An 18,396-nucleotide genomic window follows, 5' to 3' on the forward strand; every position below is an offset into this window, starting at 1 on the left:
TGTTACTCCTGTGAGAGGCTGCGGGGATCTTTAGCAGTGTGGTGGCTCCAGCTGAGAGCCTCTGCTTACCGTCCCTGCACCATCCTCACTGGCCCTGCATTGCCCGTGTTCCCGTGTGGGTGACGGTCAGGGAGGCCCAAGAGGGAAGCTGCTGCCCTTCCTGCTGCCTGCCTCAGGTCCTCTGCTTGTGATCTCCAGGTCCTAAGTCCAGAGATGCTTGCTGTCACTAGAGACCACCTCCATCTGACCAGAGTTCCAGTTAAATGAGCCTCTGTGCTAGGAACCCTGGGAAGTTCAAAGACAGTGAGTCTCATGTAGGCCGTACGTACCCCAGGTCCTCTGCCGTTTTTGGATTATTGAGCAGCCCTGTAATCAGCTGCTTGTCCCCTCAGCTCGTGCCCTCTGCCCGTGCCCCCCCGCTTGTGCCCTCTGCCTGTGCCCCCAGCTCGTGCCCTCTGCCCGTGCCCCCCCAGCTTGTGCCCTCTGCCCATGCCCCCCCAGCTCGTGCCCCTGCTCGTGCCCCCTCAGCTCGTGCCCCCTGTCCATGCTGGTTTAGCTCGGACCATGCTGGGCATGGGCACCCACTCCGTGCCTGGGTGACTGGGCCCTGCTTGGTTCTCCACCCTTCCCTGTCATTCCTCTGCCCTGCGTTCCCTGCTCTGGCCTCTCTGGTTCCCTTACCTTCCTGGAGCATGTGGCCCCTCCTGGCCTAGGCCGGTGCTGCCCTGTGCTCTGGAATGTTCTCCGAATTCTTCCCCTGGATGGCTCCTTCTGTGTTTCCTGCCTCGGGTCACCTGTTCTCGTCTGAAGTCAGCTCTACCCCTGCCTGTCTCCCTTCACTTGCTGGCCACTGTCTGTGGCACTTGGGAGTCAAGAGGGGTGGGCCGAGGGCTCGCACTCCAGCCCCGGGTGGCTTCTGCAGGTGCTCAGGTGCTCCTCCAGCGCCCTAGCGGCTCTGTGGCTGGCCGGGGCTGGGAGCCTGCATCAAGCAGCCTCTGTGGGATTGAGGCTGATTCCCGAGGCCCTGGCTCATGCTGGATGGCGTCTGAGGGTGTCACCCTGGCAGCCTTGGTACAGAAAGACCTTCCAGTGGGACAGTTCCCACTTGCCAGCGTGGGCCCGCGTGGCCTCTGCTTCCCAGCCACCAGTGGCCACAAGCAAATCTCTGCCCCTTGCCCAGGCCCCCACGGCAGAAATTTTTTAAAATCTGCCCTTCACAAGGACAGACACAGGGAAGGATTCAGCCCCTTAGGTTTGATCTGACTAGGAAACCTGTGGCGTGTTAAGGTCAGCACAAGTGGGGAGCTGTGTCTGGGGCCTCCCGTCCATGTGGGAGAAGCATGCGGTGTTGGGGATATGCGTGGTGCAGGCGCCACTGCTGTGGGACTGCCTCGGCCACCGTCCTCACACATCTTGGGTTTCCCCTACAGATTCCCCCTTTAAGTCTTCAGTCCTGTGGAGTCCGTGACCATCTCCAGCCATGGTGTGACCAGTGTGTGGCTTTGGATCTCAGAGACTGTCCTGCTCCTGCCTTGGCTCACATGCCCCCTCTGTGCCCTGGCCTTCCCCTCCCCACAGCTTCCTGACTGGAGTGCTGCTGGCCAGGGCCCGCGCCGCCGTGTCTGATGGCATTGACCTGTGTCTCTGCGCAAGGGCTAAGATGCCGAGCCTCAGACCTGGCGCCAGGCACTTGGCTGTCCCATAAGGATGTGTAGATACATTCATAAAGTCCCCGAAGTTGGAGCCTCTCACCTTTTCAGCTGTGGCCTCTGGACAGCCCCTGCAACGAGACTGCATCCGTTAATTAGTCGTGAGGCATATGTTTCACTGGGCTCTTCACGTCCAGGTGGAATGTAACAGTGGCTGACAGATGGTGTGACAGATGCATGTGTCCGAGCCCATGTTCCTGGCACCAACCCTGCACTTCTCAATGGTCTTTGAGCTTTGATACTTCTTACTCACCTCTTACCCTGAATTCCAAAAATTAGAGCTGTTTTCTATCCTGAGCTACGGCCAAGAGCCCAGCCACTGTGCCTTGCCCCCGTGGCGGTGACCAACCCTGCCCTCAAACATCATGGAAATCTTCTGTCTTAGGGAATAACATGTTTTGGCAAATGAGGCTGCTTGTGCAGGGAGCCATGCACACTAGGACCAGACGGTGGCCGTGGCTTCTCAGCTGTGCTCCAGGCTTCCTGGCCCGGCTGGCCCGGCTGGCCACCCTTTTAGGAGCTGGAAAGTCAGTGTTGGGACGTTTCAAAGTAAAGCTTACAGACATTTTGTGGCGGCGATGCCCAGGGTGGCATGACTGTAACCCGGCCCTAGGCCGTGGAGACTCCAACAGAGTGTGGAGGCCCTCCTGGGTCCTGGCCCCTTGAGGGAGGTATTTAGATGTCCACCCTTCCGTGGAGGAGGATGTGCTGGGGGAGGGGAGATTCACAGCTTTACTTTGGTTCAACTTCAGAGTCAGAAGAGATTGTTTGGGAGCTGCTGAGCTTCCAAGCTAGCGTACCAGTTGTCTGGTTTATGATCATGTATGCAGCTTTCCTCTGTCACATGGGAAGGCTTTGAAAAGGGGGTTTGACAAGCCACCAAGCCTTTTACCTACTGTGCTTGGTCAGCGTGAGGACAGCCCGGAGAGGCCACTATGCAGAGAAGGAGTCTGTGGTTCAGAGACCAGTGACTTGTGAAGGGTCAGCTAAGAAGCTGATAGCTGGCTGAGGGCTTGCGCTTGCTTGGGAGAGAGGTGGAGAGGTGTGGGGGTGCTGGCGGGCGTCACTCCCTGGGCAGGCAGGCAGATGGGAAGTCCCACTCCATCGCCACGGGAGTGTGCTTTGCTGGCAAGCTCCGGCTTCTCCAGGTGCCTGGCTACCTCTCTCCCCCATGCAGAGTGTGGGCCTGTCCACGGTTCCTTCCTGTGGCTTTGCTGACGGTGGAGAACGTGGCGCATTCCCACACCTGAGTACGCTGCTGTGGGCGGCTGCATTTTAACTGTCCTGAGAATGCCGGTGTTCAGGGCATGCTGTGACTTAACGCTGTGCAGAGGCAAGGGCTGGCATTGTGTCCACAGGGCAGCGGCAAGCCAGCTGCTGATGCTGGAGCCACAGCCTCCTCGTCCTTCTTGGTGGGAGTGGCTGGCCGGTGGGAGAGCATCCCTGGCAGTGAGGTGTGAGGAGCCCTGGGGAAGGTTCCACTTAGCAGGTGGCTGGGGCAGGTACCAACTATGTGCAAGGATATTGATAATTCCAGGGTCCCAGGTCCAGGATGAGCACAGTGTGTGACCCTGTTGGTGCTCAGATCCCAAGGCCCCACAGGCACCTGGCCCTGCTGCTCCCACGTCCCCCTGGCCTGTGCCCAGACGCAGCCTTGGTTTTCTCGTTTTGTTCTTAGTGACCTTTGAGGTTACAAGATCACAAGGGTTGAGTTCCACATGATTAAGGGATGTCGGTGGCAAGGAAGGAACTTGGGCTACGAGGAGGGGAAGGGATTCCAGTGCTCTGAGCAGGTCAGGGCAAGTGCTATGTGCAGACCCCAGGCCCACTGTTGAGCTGCCTGGGGGAGGCGTGAGGCTCACAGAGCATGAAAGGGCAGCGGTGCTGGCTGGGACGCCATGGGGAGGTGGGCAGACCCATCGGAGCTCAGCATGTCCTGCACGGAGCCATTTTCTTGTACCAGGCCGGGCCGACCCTCAGCAGTGCAGAGGGCGCCGTGTGGAGGCCCCACAGCCTCTTCCCAGTGCAGATTCCTCTAAACATAGGAACAGGCGGTGGCCCATTCTTCCAGAGACAGGTGTGGCAAGTGGTCTCCTTCCAGATGTGGTCAGACGTTTACATTTTTATTTTTTGAAAGCTTTTCACCCTGCTGGGCTGTGAAGAGAACCTGGTGTTTGAGACTAGAGCTTGTTTGATGTCACCTCTTCCAGCTGAGGATAGCTTGGCCTGTGCTCCCGCTCGAGTCGGGCAGCATCCCCTGGGGGCTGCGGAAGCTCCTGCTGCTGGGCACACGCTGGCCAGTGCTGTGCCAGCCGCAGGCAGGGCTGTCCCGGGCACTGCAGATGCCGGGGCACTAGGTGCGCTGCGAGCCGCTGGCCTTGCTGAGTTAGCCGGGCGGGCTGAGCTCCGAAGGCTGGCCTTGAGTGCAGGATGGCCAGGATGCCGCCTTCCTGCCAGTCGTCCACATCAAGTGGCTGTAAGGACATTGCGGCCCCTCTGGGGTGGTGGGGTCGTTTCCGTTCTTCGTCAGTGCTTTCTCTGGCAGTAGTCGGAGGCTCCAGTGCTCTTGGTGACTGTGTCGCAAGTTGGGAGGGGTCTGCCCAGCTCGCTGGGCATGTCTGAGCGCAGTGCTCTGCTGCCCTGAGTGTGGCCATCTGAGGACCCTGTCTTCTCTCTTCCAGAGGATTACCCCAATGGCACCTGGCTGGGCGACGAGAACAACCCTGAGATGCGGGTGCGCTGCGCCATCATCCCCTCCGATATGCTGCACATCAGCACCAACTGCCGCACGGCGGAGAAGATGGCGCTCACGCTGCTGGACTACCTCTTCCACCGTGAGGTGCAGGCCGTGTCCAACCTCTCGGGGCAGGGCAAGCATGGGAAGAAGCAGCTGGACCCGCTCACCATCTACGGCATCCGGTGTAAGTCGGGCCCTGCCTCGGGAGCTGGGTCACGACCCGCGTTTCAGTGCTGGGGACGCTGGCGTCAGTAGGGCCGGCCTGGGGATCGCTGCTTGAGGGGCTGGGTGCCCAGTTGACTCTCATGTGCTTATTACACATGGCGTGCCTGTGCCAAGGCATCTCATGTACCCCATAATGTTTTACACCTACAGTGTACCCTTAAATTAGGGTGAAAACCTCCTCTCCTCCTGTTCTCAGGCCACTCTTAAGGCAGTGGCAGGAGAGCCGGGGCCTTCCCTGCAGTCCTGCTGGCTGTGTTGACACAGGCACTGAGCCTCTCCGGAGCGGGTGGAGTGCGCCTGCCTCCTTCCTTCAGAGAGGGCTGGGGCTCAGCAGCCGTGCCAGGGCCTTGGCGCTGACCTGGCTGTGATGGAGCCAGGAGAGCTCCAAAGCTCGATTCTCATGCCCAGCCCAGCCTGTGATGTTTCCCTCCCCTCTGAAGAGCGGTACTTGCTCCAGTGGCGATGGCAGTGTTGTCCTTTGATGGCGTTTGACAGATGCTCAGGCCCTCCTCATCCATGGTCCATTTGCTCCACAGAGCCCATCTGCTCCAGAAGCCGCCTGCCTGGCTTCTAAAGTGAAGCAGTAGAGAATGCAGGCGACACGGGGCACCTCGTGGGAGGGGGCGTCTTCCAGAAATCTGGGTTCTAGAGACTTGCAGCAGGCGAGCGTGAAATCTGAATCTGATCTCCCAGTAAGGCGAGCTGGGTGACGCACCCCGCATCCAGGTCTCACCATGCAGGACCGGAGGAGAGAGCCTTGCGCCTCTGGGAAGCGCGGTGTGGCCCTTGAGCCTCTGTCAGGAGCAGTAAGGCGTGGAAGGGCTCGGCTGTTGAGTAGTTGCTGTGGAAATGGGGTCTGAGTGAGACTGAGGGGTTGTGCTGACTTCAGGTTTTTCTGGAAGCTGCTGAGAGGTGGCGCCCAGGTCCCGCCCACACATGTGTGAGCAGGTCGTGGCATCTTCTCATTGCCATGTCTTGGCCCAGGCATGTGCCCTGGCTGTTAGACACTGGCGGGCGCCCGTCCTGGACCCTGAAGGTAGTCTCAGATGGCTGCCTGGGAGATCACATGCGGTGCCCCCTCACAGCTTCTCAGGGGCGGAGTAAAGCAGGTCACAGAGGATCAGAGGGTCACGGGGCAGGTGTCACTCACAGCCTTCTTCTGAAGGGCCACATGGCAGATGATTCAGGCTTTGTGGGCCCTGGGGTCTCTCCTCAACCCCTCAGCTCTGAAAGCAGCCACAGATGAAGAGCACGGCCATGGCTGTGCTGTGACAGGACACTGCCTTCAGAGGCGGGTGGCAGGCCCACCGCCCCCTCCTCAGCTTTAGGGCATGGTGTGGCCGAGAGCATACATCTGTGTACCTGGCCACGTGACGTGCTTGTAGCTTGAAACCCAGGGATTGCTGTGTGCTAGTGCTGGGTGTGCAGACCGTGGTGTGGAGTGCACTGAGATGTATAAGTAAGCATGAGAAACGGCAGACAGAAGCATCTGCAACCTGAGAGGTGGCGTTGTGAGGTGTTGCAGGAGTGTCAAGCTGGACTACGGTTGGAGGGGAAAGGATGGTGGCATGTGGGATGAGCGTGCCATGCATGTGGGGCGGTGACGTTGTGGGGTGGGCCCTGTTCACAGGTGAGGTGGGATGAGCAGGCTGTGCTGTATGGGGCGGTGATGTTGTGGGGTGGACCCTGTTCCCAGGTGAGGTGGGATGAGCAGGCCATGCTGAGTGGGGTGGTAGCATTGTTCGGTGGGTCCTGTTCCCAGGGGAGGAGACCCTGCTCCTCCAGGGAGATGACAGGGACATCGGCTATGAAGCTGGAGGGCGGCTGGGTCTGATTTGGAAAGTCAGGCTGAGGCATCATCTGCCATTTGTTGTTTTTTAAATCAGGCACAGAGAATGTTCCAGCGAGGTGACGAGCATGAGAGGGTGATACTCTTGAGCAGAGCCTGTGGTGGTGGGGTGGCCGTGTCTGTACTCAGGGAGTCTGTGTGGGGCGGCGGAAGACACTGCATAGGGCAGAATGGGGCCGGCCCCGACTCCCTGCGTGTTGTGGCCGTGAGCTGACCTTCCCTGCTGAGCTGGCTTGGGAAGGGCTGCCAACCTCGACGGGGGTCTGGAGGCCTGAATGGGAGTGGGAGACTGGCATGGGCTCTCCTGCGCCCGCCAGCTTCCGGGCTGTCCCCCAGACAGCTGAGGTCACTGGCTAGCTCACCAGGCTGCTGGACCTCATGGCTTGGGGCATGCTCAGAGCTGTGAGCACCCAGCCTCCTCCTTGGCACTCACCGGCCCCCTTGGCAGCTCACTGGCAAGGCAGTGTCTTTTTTTTTAATTTTGGGATGGAGTCTCACTTTGTTGCCCAGGCTGGAGTGCAGTGGTGTGATCTTGGCTCACTGCAACCTCTGCCTCTTGGGTTTAAGCAGTTCTCCTGGCTCAGTTTCCTCAATAGCTGGAATTACAGGCGCCCGCCACCATGGGCTAATTTTTCTATTTTTAGTAGAGACTGGGTTTCACCCTGTTTTCCAGGCTGGTCTAGACTCCTGACCTCAGGTGATCTGGCCGCCTTGGCCTTTCAAAGCGTTGGGATTACAGGTGTGAGCCACTGCACCCGGCCTCAAGGCAGTGTCTTGTGGGACAGGAGCTAGAGCTTACGGGATGGAGTTAGCGCCTATAATCGTGGCCGGTGTGACCACAGGCCCTTGCTGTGCCTCCCTGTTCCCAACTCCTCTGGTGTCCACATGGAGAGGAGCCCTGCTCTATGGGCTGAGAGAGCACGGCCTGCCCTCACACCTGCCCTTGAGGGCCACAGGTGACGCCTGCCTGGTGTCACTTCCTCTGGAGTGAAATCTGGGTGGAGGTGGGAACAGGAGCCCTTCCTTCTCCCACCCTCAGGCCAGGTGGACCTGTGTCGCTCGCGCTTAGGTGGAATTGTTGAAATGTTCAAAGCGTTGCTTTACCTTTTCTCCCTGTGGCTCAGTTTCATTCTTTGTGATTGTTGCTCAAAAAACAAAACAAGTCAAATAAATGCATGGAGCAAACCTCCCCAGCCTCAGCTTGAAGCGCGGCAGGAGTGGAATTGGCTGCCTCGCCCCACCGCACTCTGCCGTTGCTTCCAAACCCGCAGTGACACCTGTAGCCTCGGCAGTCAGCGCCTGCCGTCCTCACCCACCGCAGGGAGCTCAGGAGGGGGCAGATTTTGATTTAAGTTTCTCCTTCTTACTCGTCAGCAGAAAGATTTTGTTTCATTTTCTGAAGAAAAGAGTCTTTATTTTGAAACACGCAGTAGGTAACGTCTCTGAGTACCACCTTCCTGAAATGAGGAAATGGGCTTTTGGAAAGAGGGAGAAAGAGAAATTTGCTTTTTGGGATGTTGGCTTTCTTAGAGTTCCCAAGGATTGCTGGATCCCTGGATTTGGGCAGCTAACATTTGTGTCTTATGCAAAGGTAGCTTATTATCAGAACTTTGAAAACCTTGGAACATTTTCCTGAGGGGTGAACTGGAAGGACAGCAGCACTCGCCTGCCTCTTTTCTCTTTGAAGAGAAAGTGGGTTAGTTCTTAGGATTTCTCCCCGTGGCTCACACAGGCCTCTGCCTGGACTGTGCATCCAAGCCGCTGACCCCGATCTGAGGACTTTTCTAAAGACGCCTGTCTATGGCCCTGCTACCCTGAGCACGCCCGGTCCCGTCTGCTGCAAACAACGCTGCTGTGGGTGGCAGGTCCCCACGAAGCCTCCTAGCAGTAAGAGGTTGGATTCATTTGCACAGAGTAAAACGTTATGGATGCAAACTTCACCTGGCAGATGATCGTAGATCTTCTTAAATCATTCACTCCAAGAGCAGGTGGTATTTCCTAGCGGGAAGCAGCGGTGCCAGGGGCCGCTTCGCCTGCAGGGCAGGTGTGCGTCCTGTCTCTGTTGTGTCTTGCAGGGTGCCTCACAGGTTCCTGTGGCCAGTGTAACAAAGCTCCCAGACTGGCTGGCTTAGAACAGACTCGTGTCCTCACACAGGTCTGGAGGCCGATGCCTGAGATCGAGGTGTGAGCAGGGCCGTGCTTGCTTTGCAGGGTCTTTCTCTCTCTCAGCTTCTGCACTGGCCGCGTCCCTCCAGCCTCTGCCCGCATCCCCCATGGCTGGCTTCTCCCTGTGTCTCCTCATGTCTCCTTCTCCTCTGCTTATGAGGACAGTCACTGGATTTGGAGCCCTTCTTCTCCGGGATGACATCATCACAACTTAGAATCACATCTGCAGAGACCCCAGTTCCAAGTCAGGTCACAATCTGGGGTCCTGGGCAGGACATGAGTTTTGTGGGGACACTGTTCAGCCCAGGACACAGGACACGGGTTCTTTTGAACTTGGGTGGTCAAGTGCTGTTTCTTCCCCAGGTTCTCTGTGGGATGAAATGGTGACGCTGCCCTATGTGCATCTTTAAGGGCAGAATTCCGACTCCACACAGGGGTGGGTGTTTGTCTGTCTGCCGTGGGACATTAAGCCCCCCACAGTGACCTAGAGCTGGGAGGAAGGTCTGGTCAGTGTGGGCTCCAGGCAGAAAAGTGGGTGGAGCCTCCTCAGCAGGTACCCAGATGCTGTGACCTGGAGGTGGCCCTGCAAGTGGCTGTGACGGGCTGTCTTGCTACCAGACTGAGGACAGGTGTGACCCCATAGTCTTTTCTCATAAAGGAGTGAGGCAGCAGGCTTGGAGAAGGGGGCCTGCTTGGCCTGGAGGCTGGACGTGTGAGGGGCATGGGCTGTGTGCTGCCCCCGGGAGGGAGCGTGTCGGCCGGCTTCCACAGGGCAGAGGCTTCAGCTGGACATGTGAGGGGCATGGGCTGTGTGCTGCCCCCAGAAGGGAGCGTGTCGCCCAGCTTCCACCAGGCAGAGGCTTTGAGACGCCTTTTGTTTTTGAGGCCGCGCTATCACATCGAGTCTGTAATTTCAGGAAGTGAATTGTTGGCACTCCGTTGTGCGCTGCACTTTCCCTGGCACTTGAAATGGCATCAGCAGGTGTGCTTTTCATTCCTTTGTGACTGATAAGCGCATGCCACCCACCAAGGCGCAAGATTACAAGCCCTTCTGGTTCTCTCGTCTCGTTTCCCACGGTGCCTCTCATGGCCACACAGAACGAGAGTTGGGAGTTGGCTTAGGATTTGAACCACCAGAGTCAGGGACGGGGGTTCTGGAGGGTGGGAAGGCAGTTAACAGTGATGGGGACCCTTCGGCTCTTTGGGGACCGCAGGACAGCTCTCGAGAAAGGGAGAGGTACACATGGTGGCAGGGACGCTGCCTGGCTGAGCCTGGAGGGCAAGCCTGTCCCGGCCTTTGGGGGGCCTTGATGGGCGTGATGTGGGGATATACCTGGGGAAGGCAGGGACTGAGGCTGGGCAGGGTGGTCTGCTGCCGGGTGACGCTGCGCCGCGGGGATCCCATGAGCCTCAGCAGCCGGATGCCAAGCACTTCTGTTCTCCTCCTGTCCCGGGCACTGCAGCGGGGGAGACTCTGCCTATAGCGACGTTTGACCAGGCCTCCCACCAGCAGGGTCCGTGGGCGCCTTGGGCTGAGGGGGCTTAGGACAGCAGAGGCACATGTGTGGGGTCTGCATATTCTTCCCATCTCCCCAGCGCCTCTTGTGGATTCTCAGGATCTGCTGAGGGGCTGCTGCTTCTCCACCTGGGTGGGCCCCAGCGTCACAGTGGTGGGAAGCGTGCTCTTGAAGGTGGTACTCACTCTTAACTGGTGATTGGACTTGGACACATCACACTTGTCCTTTTGGCTTTTGCCTCAAAACCAAGGTGAGAGTAATGAAATTCTTACTTCATGAGGCTTTTTTTTTTTTTTTTAATGTCCATCAAATAACATGAGATAAAATGCTTTAAGTGGAAAATGGCTGTTAAATTCCATCAAATAACATGAGATAAAATGCTGCAAGTGGAAAATGGCAGTTAAATGCAAGGTGATCTTTTGATCCCATCACGATAGGATTTTTCCTGCCCCCTCTGTTACGTGCGGCTGCTGAGTGCTGTCAGAAAAGGTAGAGAAAGCAGCACCCTCAGGAATCGGAGCAGCTCGCAGACCCTCAGAGTCCCGAGGGCTGCCCAGAAGCGGGCACTTGCCCCCGCTGCCGTCCGGTAGAGTCTGCCGGCGGCGCCTGCACCAGATCCTCCCCCTCCTCACCCACCGTGCTCTGTGGGTGGCACTCAGGTGGTGGTTTGTTCTCTGGGTCTCCTTAGGGGCTGGCAGGGGGCATTTGCCCTGGCTGGGGCCTGACGTGTGGATGGAAGGAATGAGTTAACGCCTCAGGACAATGTAAACTCAGGAGGAGAGAACTAGATGAATGTCTATATTTTCTTTAAAGGGTATGAGCCACGGTTTGAACTGGCAACTTGATTTTTACACAGTTGAATTTACATGTTAATGTGTTTACTCATTTCTCTTAACCTGTATACCTGTGTGTTTTAGATATATCTTCTTTCCTGTGACTAACCTGTTTTTAGATTGTGCATGGACTCGATTCTCCTGGAGGGGATGGCATGAGGGTAGCAGGAGGCAGTTCTGAGGACGCGTCTTTTGATTGACTCGTGCTCTGAGGGTGTTTCCTGCTGGTGGGCTGGCTGCTGCTTCTGTCTCCTGCGGCGGCAGCTGGCCTGCGTTGCATCTGAAGTCAGTAACTGAGCTCTCCTGAAGACATCTAAGGGGATTTGTGAAAGTTGGGTTTCATGGTAACTGTGGTGCAACCCTGGCCATAGCCGGCTCTCCTGTAAGGATTTTGTTGTGATTTTAATGGTTGGGTACTCCTGTGACCACAGCCAGCAGCTGGGTTCCTTTGCCAGTCACTAAAGTTGCTCAGCCTGGGGTTTCCTGAGGCATGCCAGTCACCCCGCCAGCACTTTGGAGGTGACCTGAGCATCGGAAACCGAAGAGCTGCTGCTATATGCTTTTATGCTTGAGGGTGCAAAAGTGCTGCTGAAACACTGGAGGCTGTTCTTCCTCTGATCCTGCAAACCCCACCCTCCCGGCCAGCTGCTTTTTGTAGGGAGCACAGACGAGCTGGTTGTCATTATACAGACAGTCAAACACGTGTCAGGTATCTACAAAGTTAGGAAGCTTGTTTCCAAAACCCGAGGGACTTTCGATACCTACTATAGTACTTAACAAGCACTTCTTCCTCTGTGTTGATTATTTCCAATGTTTTAGTCTCAATGGGAACAGATTTTTGGGGTTTGGGCTGTAGGGTCCAAACTCGAGGCTCTTGGTAGTTGAAACAGGACACTTTCCAGCTTATCCTTTTTATTCCTACAATTTGTATTTTCCTGTAAATTCATGAGGTTGCAGAGCCAGCTTGGGAGACCACTGTGTTGGAGAGCCCTTCCCGTGATGCCTGCACTCGTCCTCACTGCAAGGAGGGGGTCCTGTGGCTGTGGGAGGTGGCTGGGCATGCCACAGGGCCTGGGTTCGTCCTGTCTCCTGTTCTACCGCGGCCTCCAGAACCTCAGTTTTCTTCTTGTTGAATACCGGGCATCTCTGGACGCTTCTCAGGGCATGCTGAGAGCTCTCTGCAGCACAAGTGGTGGAGAACTGGGGGTCCCAGGGCATTCTCAGCCGTGTGCACGGTGAGCCCCGGGCGAGCCTCGGCCCCACGGTGAGAGTAGCTGTGCCCACCTGGCTTGTGGCGCAGGGACTCTGGGGATGAGGACGTAGGCCGGCCCGCGAGGGGCGTGTGCTGTAGCTGAGAAGGCACAGTAGAAAGGCGTAGAGGATGGCTTAAGCAAGCCTCGGACTTGAGCAGCGATGGGAGGGTGACTTACAGGCCGTGGTAATCACTGTTTACAACACCCATGGGTGCAGCCGCTGTGCCAGGACGTTCTGGGTGCCTCACCTGCCCACTGCGTGAGGCTGTTCTGCGTGCCTGACCTGCATGGGCGGAGGAAGGCCCCTGTGTGTGTGAGGGAAACAGCGTGAACACTGCGTAGGTGAATTCTCCACACACCGGAAGGTGGTCAGTGGTCTGACAAAGGAAGTGGGAGGAGGAGGGTGGGAGCCCAGGAGGCCCAGGATGGGTGGGTGGTTGTCGAGCGGGGTGGTGGAGCCAAGACTTGAAGGAAGGGAGGGCGGTGGCCGAGCAGGCCTGAGTGAGCAGAGGAGTGATGAGTTCTGCTGCAGTCGTTGAGGTCCCTGAGCTCCTCCTCCGGGCACTCGGTAATGCTAGGTGCTGTGAGTTCAGGGCAGAGGGAAGCTGGAGCATGGAGACCTGGGAATCCTGTGAGAGCCTCAGTGTGCACCTGGTGTGGGTAGCCCTGGTCACAGGAATGGGGAGTTCAGTAGCAGGAAAGAGTGTGTCATGATCGGGAGCCCTGCCTGTGGGCCACTAAGTACCTTCTGTGCAGTGGGCCTTTCTGGATCCTTTGCAGGAAGATGGGGCTGGCCTGGCGGGCAGGGGTGCCTGGGGGAGGCCTCTGCAGCGGGCCCAGGCTCTGCAGCCAGGCATCTCCTGGTGGCCGTCCCCAGCAGGCCTCACCGCTTGTTCCTGGATGTGTCCTTTCAGGTCACCTTTTCTATAAATTTGGCATCACGGAATCCGACTGGTACCGAATCAAGCAGAGCATTGACTCCAAGTGTCGCACGGCGTGGCGGCGCAAGCAGCGGGGCCAGAGCCTAGCGGTCAAGAGCTTCTCGCGGAGAACGCCGAACTCATCCTCCTACTGCCCCTCAGGTAGGCCTCGTGCTGCGGGACAGGCTGCCCTCCCCTGCTTGGGGAAGCTGGCCTGATGGCACTCTCAGGTCAGTCCAGAGTGTGGCCGGCAGCTCCAGCAATTGCCAGGAACCGAGGCGGGAGGCTGGTCTGGTGCACCTGGGGCAGTGGAGCCGCAGGCCCTCAGGCCTGCCCCTGTGCGCCCTTCCGCAGACAGCCTCGGGCCACCCCAGGCTCCTCTGGGAGGGACACGGCCCGTTGGGCCTCCTGGAAGTGTTGTGGACAGGGCGAGGAGGGCGAGGCCTGTGTGTGTGGATGCTGGCCGTTGTATTCTTATGATTTGCCTGGTGACTCCAGATGAAGGAATGGGTGGATTCTGAATTGTGCTTTATTTTTACTTTGAGTTCATTGCCTTAGTTGGATTTAAGCACAAGATAGTGGGAACAGTTCTCTTGCAGTTACCTCTCAGGCATCACTGGGAGAATTTTCACTAGGGATGACAATGTGACTTGATACTACCTTTTACCTGGCACATCTCAAAATAGTGTAGTAAGTATTTGAATGCAAACTATTCTTTGAAAAGTCCCCACAGTGGCTGCATTGGCAGCGGCTCTTGGAACTTGAGCTCTGACTGGGGCTGGGTCAGGATGCGAGGGCAGCGTAGACAGGGCCAACTCTTCGATTCAGTGGAGTCTTTGTTGGCCAGAACTCGTTGTTCTGGAAGTGCTGCGAGTTACAGACCAGATCACCTGGCATTCTCCTGGGGACTCGTTCTTTCTGAAGCTGGCTTCAGGAAGTGGTTTCCTGGGCTGTTTTTGGTAGTTATCAGATACTCGGCCTCAGCTGCTGCCCAGGGGCTTGAGGACGGGAGGTGGCTGGCTGTGGTGGGCCACACCAGTTGTGTCCCAAAGCAGCGCTTTATTGAGAGACGTGTTTTGAAGAAGCTCTTCTATTCTAGGCCTTTCTACTACAATTAGGAATTCTGCCGTGGTCTTTAGAGAGGCAGCAGTCCTGGGATGTGGGTGAAGGCATTAGCTGAAATACTGTGTAGCGCAGTAACCTGTGGCCATGGAAATGGGGCTGTGGGAATATTGCTCATGAGTTGAATTGTGCCCTTGAGTATTCAAAGCCAGGCGGCAGAGAGTGAATGTGAGAACTAGACTTACGGTCTGATACCATTTTTTATTGCAAAGATACAGCTATATGTGGAAGTTGATTAAAAATCTATGTGTGATGATTCTTGCAGTGTCTGTCTCTAGGTAGTAGGATAATTTTTGTTTTTCTCTTTCATTATAGTTTTTCATTTATTTCCAATAAGCACTGCATTCATTTTACAGTTTTTAAAAATGCAGTTTAAAAGCCAGAGAGGACAGGCATGGTGGTTCACGCCTGTAATCCCAGCACTTTGGGAGGCCGAGGCAGGCAGATCACCATAGGTTAGTGGTTCGAGTCCAGCCTGGACAACATGGTGAAACCCTGTCTTTACTAAAAATAGAAAAATTAGCCGGGCATGGTGGTGCACACCTGTAATCCCAGCTATTCAGGAGGCTGAGGCAGGAGAATCTCTTGAATCCAGGAGGTGGAGGTTGCAGTGAGCTCAGATTGTGCCATGCACTACAGCCTGGGTGACCCCCCCACCCTGCCAACAAAAGGGAGAGGAGATTTCTGCCTTTGGTCAGGCATAGTAGGAGGGACCAGATTGAATTCTCTTGCCATCAAAATCTGGGCAAAAATCTATGAATCAGCTGTCCTAAGACGTTAGCTAGGCAGCAGTGCAGGACTGTGATCTCTGAGAGAAGGGACATGAGAGGAGACGTGCCACCGGAGCAGCAGGGGGTGCCAGGCAGAGCAGGCGCAGTCACCGGAGCAGCAGCGGGTGCCAGGCAGAGCACGGCTCAGTCACTGGAGCAGCAGGGGTTGCCAGGCAGAGCAGGCTCAGTCACCGGAGCAGCGGGGGGTGCCAGGCAGAGCAGGCTCAGTCACCGGAGCAGCAGGGGGTGCCAGGCAGAGCAGGCGCAGCCACCGGAGCAGCGGGGGGTGCCAGGCAGAGCAGGCGCAGTCACCGGAGCAGCGGGGGGTGCCAGGCAGAGCAGGCTCAGTCACCGGAGCAGCAGGGGGTGCCAGGCAGAGCATGGCACAGTCACCGGAGCAGCAGGGGGTGCCAGGCAGAGGAGGCGCAGTCACCGGAGCAGCAGGGGGTGCCAGGCAGAGCAGGCGCAGTCACCGGAGCAGCAGGGGGTGCCAGGCAGAGCAGGCGCAGTCACCGGAGCAGCAGGGGGTGCCAGGCAGAGCAGGCGCAGTCACCGGAGCAGCAGGGGGTGCCAGGCAGAGCAGGCGCAGTCACCGGAGCAGCAGGGAGTGCCAGGCAGAGCAGGCGCAGTCACCGGAGCAGCAGGGAGTGCTAGGCAGAGCAGGCGCAGTCACTGCCTTCAGGAGATGGATTGATGTGGAGCATGGCGGAGGAAGCTGCAAGCTGTGGAATCAAGTTCTTCAGAGCAGAGTTACACAGAAAAGAGCCCCAGTGTCTGTCCAGGGGCCTCCTTGGGTGTTTGGGGGCTTCCAAGGCAGGCATGAGCTGAAGGGTCCCTAAGCTCACACTAGGCTGGGTGGCAGCTGGATTCCCAGCAGCTAGAGTGGAGAATCTGCAGTGATCAGTCACTGCAGTAGCAGGCCCTGCCTATGGGCGGGGCTCAGTTGTCTCTAGAGTAAAGGCAGGGCTTAAAACAACCTGAGAAAGAGCACACTGAACCACAAGTAACAACACTTTCCAAGAAAGACAGCAAAACCTAGACACCCAGCAAAATAAAATTCAGAGTGTCCAGTATCCAGTCACAAGTACCAAGAAGCAGGAAATGTGACCTAGGATCAGAAAACCAGTCAGTAGAAGGAGACCCTGCCTGGAATTAACTGACAGGGCATCGAAGTCCATTAAAATTACATACAGGGATTTGCAAGAAAAAGGAACATAGCAAGGAAGAGAAAAGGAACACAGCAAGGAGAGTAAAGGAACACATAAAACAGCGCTGCCTGGAACTCCTAGACTCAAAAGGCGAGGACAGTGGCTGCCAGGCCTGCCCTCCATTTGTTTCGGGTACGTGCGTGTGGTAAGGTTAGCGGCCTGTTCCATCCAGTGGGGAACCAAAGCCCAGATTAAAGGACTTCCCAGGACCTCAGTGAGCAAGAAGTTGCTGTTGTATAACCTGACAACTACTAGATAGGTTGGCCTGCGTTATTAGGATGCTAAAAGATCTCGAAGAGGGTAAACTTAACGAGCTGAAATTTCACTGCTGCAAATGGAGCCTCAAAGCATTTGCACAGGAGTAGACGCTGGTGTCACAGCCTGTGAGGCTGCATGGTGTGCTGGCTGCGTGGTGTGCAGGAGCTTCCTCGGAGCCTGTGTGGTTGGAAGGTGCACTCCGGGGCATGCCCATTCTTAGCTTTTATGCCCTGTGGCCCCAGTGGAGCATTTTGGAGCTGCTGGGAGGAGCTGTGTGGGGCCAGACTGTCATGGTGGCAGAGGGCTGGAAGCCATTGTCTTTGGGGAAATGGTTAGAAATGGAGACTTCACAAGGTTTGTTAGTGCTTTGTTAGAAGCCTGGAGAAGTGATTGCATCAGTGAAGAATTAGGCTGGGTTGGCAGGTCCTAAGAGGGTCAGTGAAGGAACAGCAGGTTCGGGGAGGTGGGATTTTGTCATCTTCTGCCTGGGGTCCACAAGGCTTGCTCGAGCTCTTGTGCTGCTGAGTGCTCCATAGCTGCTCAGGGGGACAGCAAAGCGCTGTGGTGCTCGCAGCGCTGCCTGGGGGAAGGTGCTTTGGGACATGGCCCATCCCTGGGGGTGCTCAGGTGGAGTCAGGGTCTTCAGCTGGAGCTGAGCTCCCCACGTTCAACATGCAGGTGGACCACCTTTGACTCACATGAAAGAAGGATTCTGATTTACTGTAGCTGGGCGATTTCTAGCATGTCGCAAGTATTAATATTTTATTATGTGACCTGGCGTGGTGGCTCATCTGTAATCCCAGCGCTTTGGGAGGCTGAGGCAGGCAGATCATTTGAGGTCATGAGTTTGAAACCAGCCTGGCCAACGTGGTGAAACCCTGTCTTTACGAAAAATACAAAATAAATTAGCCGGGTATGGTGGTGGGTGTCTGTAGCCCCAGCTGCTTGGGAGGCTGAGGCAGGAAAATCGCTTGAACTGGGAGGCGGAGACTGCAGTGAGCCGAGACCACACCACTTGCCCTCCAGCCTGGGCGACAGAGCGAAACTGTCTCCAGAGAAAAAAACAACATTTTATTATGTTACTTTAAAAATTGTATTCAGTGCAATCTGTGTACTATGGCAATCTAATACCTACGGTTAGCTATTGGTGAAAAACTCATGGAAACCTTTTCTTTTTTTTCTTTTTTTTTTTTTTTTGAGACAGTCTCACTCTGTTGCCTGGAGCTGAGTGCAGTGCTGTGATCTCAGCTCACTGTAACCTCCTACTCCTGGGCTCAAGCGATTCTCCTGCCTCAGCCTCCCAAGTAGCTGGGACTACAGACGTGTGCCAGCACGTCTGTGTAATTTTTGTATTTTTTAGTAGAGACGGGGTTTCACCATGTTGGGCAGACTGATCTCAAATGCCTGACCTCAAGTGATTCACCGACCTCAGCCTTCAAAGTGCTGGGATTACAGGTGAGCCACCACACCTGGCCCACTTTTCTTTAATAATCAGAAATTTTATGTTTTTCATTTTTCTCCATTCATTCATATCAGCATTCAGCTTCTGTCACAGAATTTCACCTTACTACTTTTTTTGTTTGAGACGGAATCTTGCTCTGTTGCTGAGGCTGGAATGCAGTGGTGCCATCTCAGCCCACTGCAGCCTCTGCCTCCTGGGTTCAAGTGATTGTCTTGCCTCAGCCTCCTGAGTAGCTAGGATTACAGGCTCATGCTACCCGCACCCGTCTAATTTTTGTACTTTTAGTTGAGATGGGATTTCACCATGTTGACCAGGCTGGTCTCGAAATCCTGACCTCTGGTGATCTGTCCGTCTTGGCCCCTCAAAA

General features: G+C 56.2%; 1 protein-coding gene across 16 annotated transcripts in view; it reads left to right on the top strand.

Moving 5' to 3' along the window:
* Positions 1-18,396, top strand: part of BANP (BTG3 associated nuclear protein) — a 127,814-nt gene that overhangs the window by 58,530 nt on the left and 50,888 nt on the right. For all 16 annotated transcript variants that reach the window (XM_074401200.1, XM_074401222.1, XM_074401203.1 and 13 more), the window contains 2 exons: positions 4,391-4,630; positions 13,204-13,371. In XM_074401200.1, the coding sequence (XP_074257301.1) occupies positions 4,391-4,630; positions 13,204-13,371 (408 nt within the window). The remainder of the gene's footprint in view (positions 1-4,390; positions 4,631-13,203; positions 13,372-18,396) is intronic.

The sequence above is a fragment of the Saimiri boliviensis genome, chromosome 1 (genome assembly GCF_048565385.1).
Source record: "Saimiri boliviensis isolate mSaiBol1 chromosome 1, mSaiBol1.pri, whole genome shotgun sequence".
NCBI classification, from domain to species: domain Eukaryota; kingdom Metazoa; phylum Chordata; class Mammalia; order Primates; family Cebidae; genus Saimiri; species Saimiri boliviensis.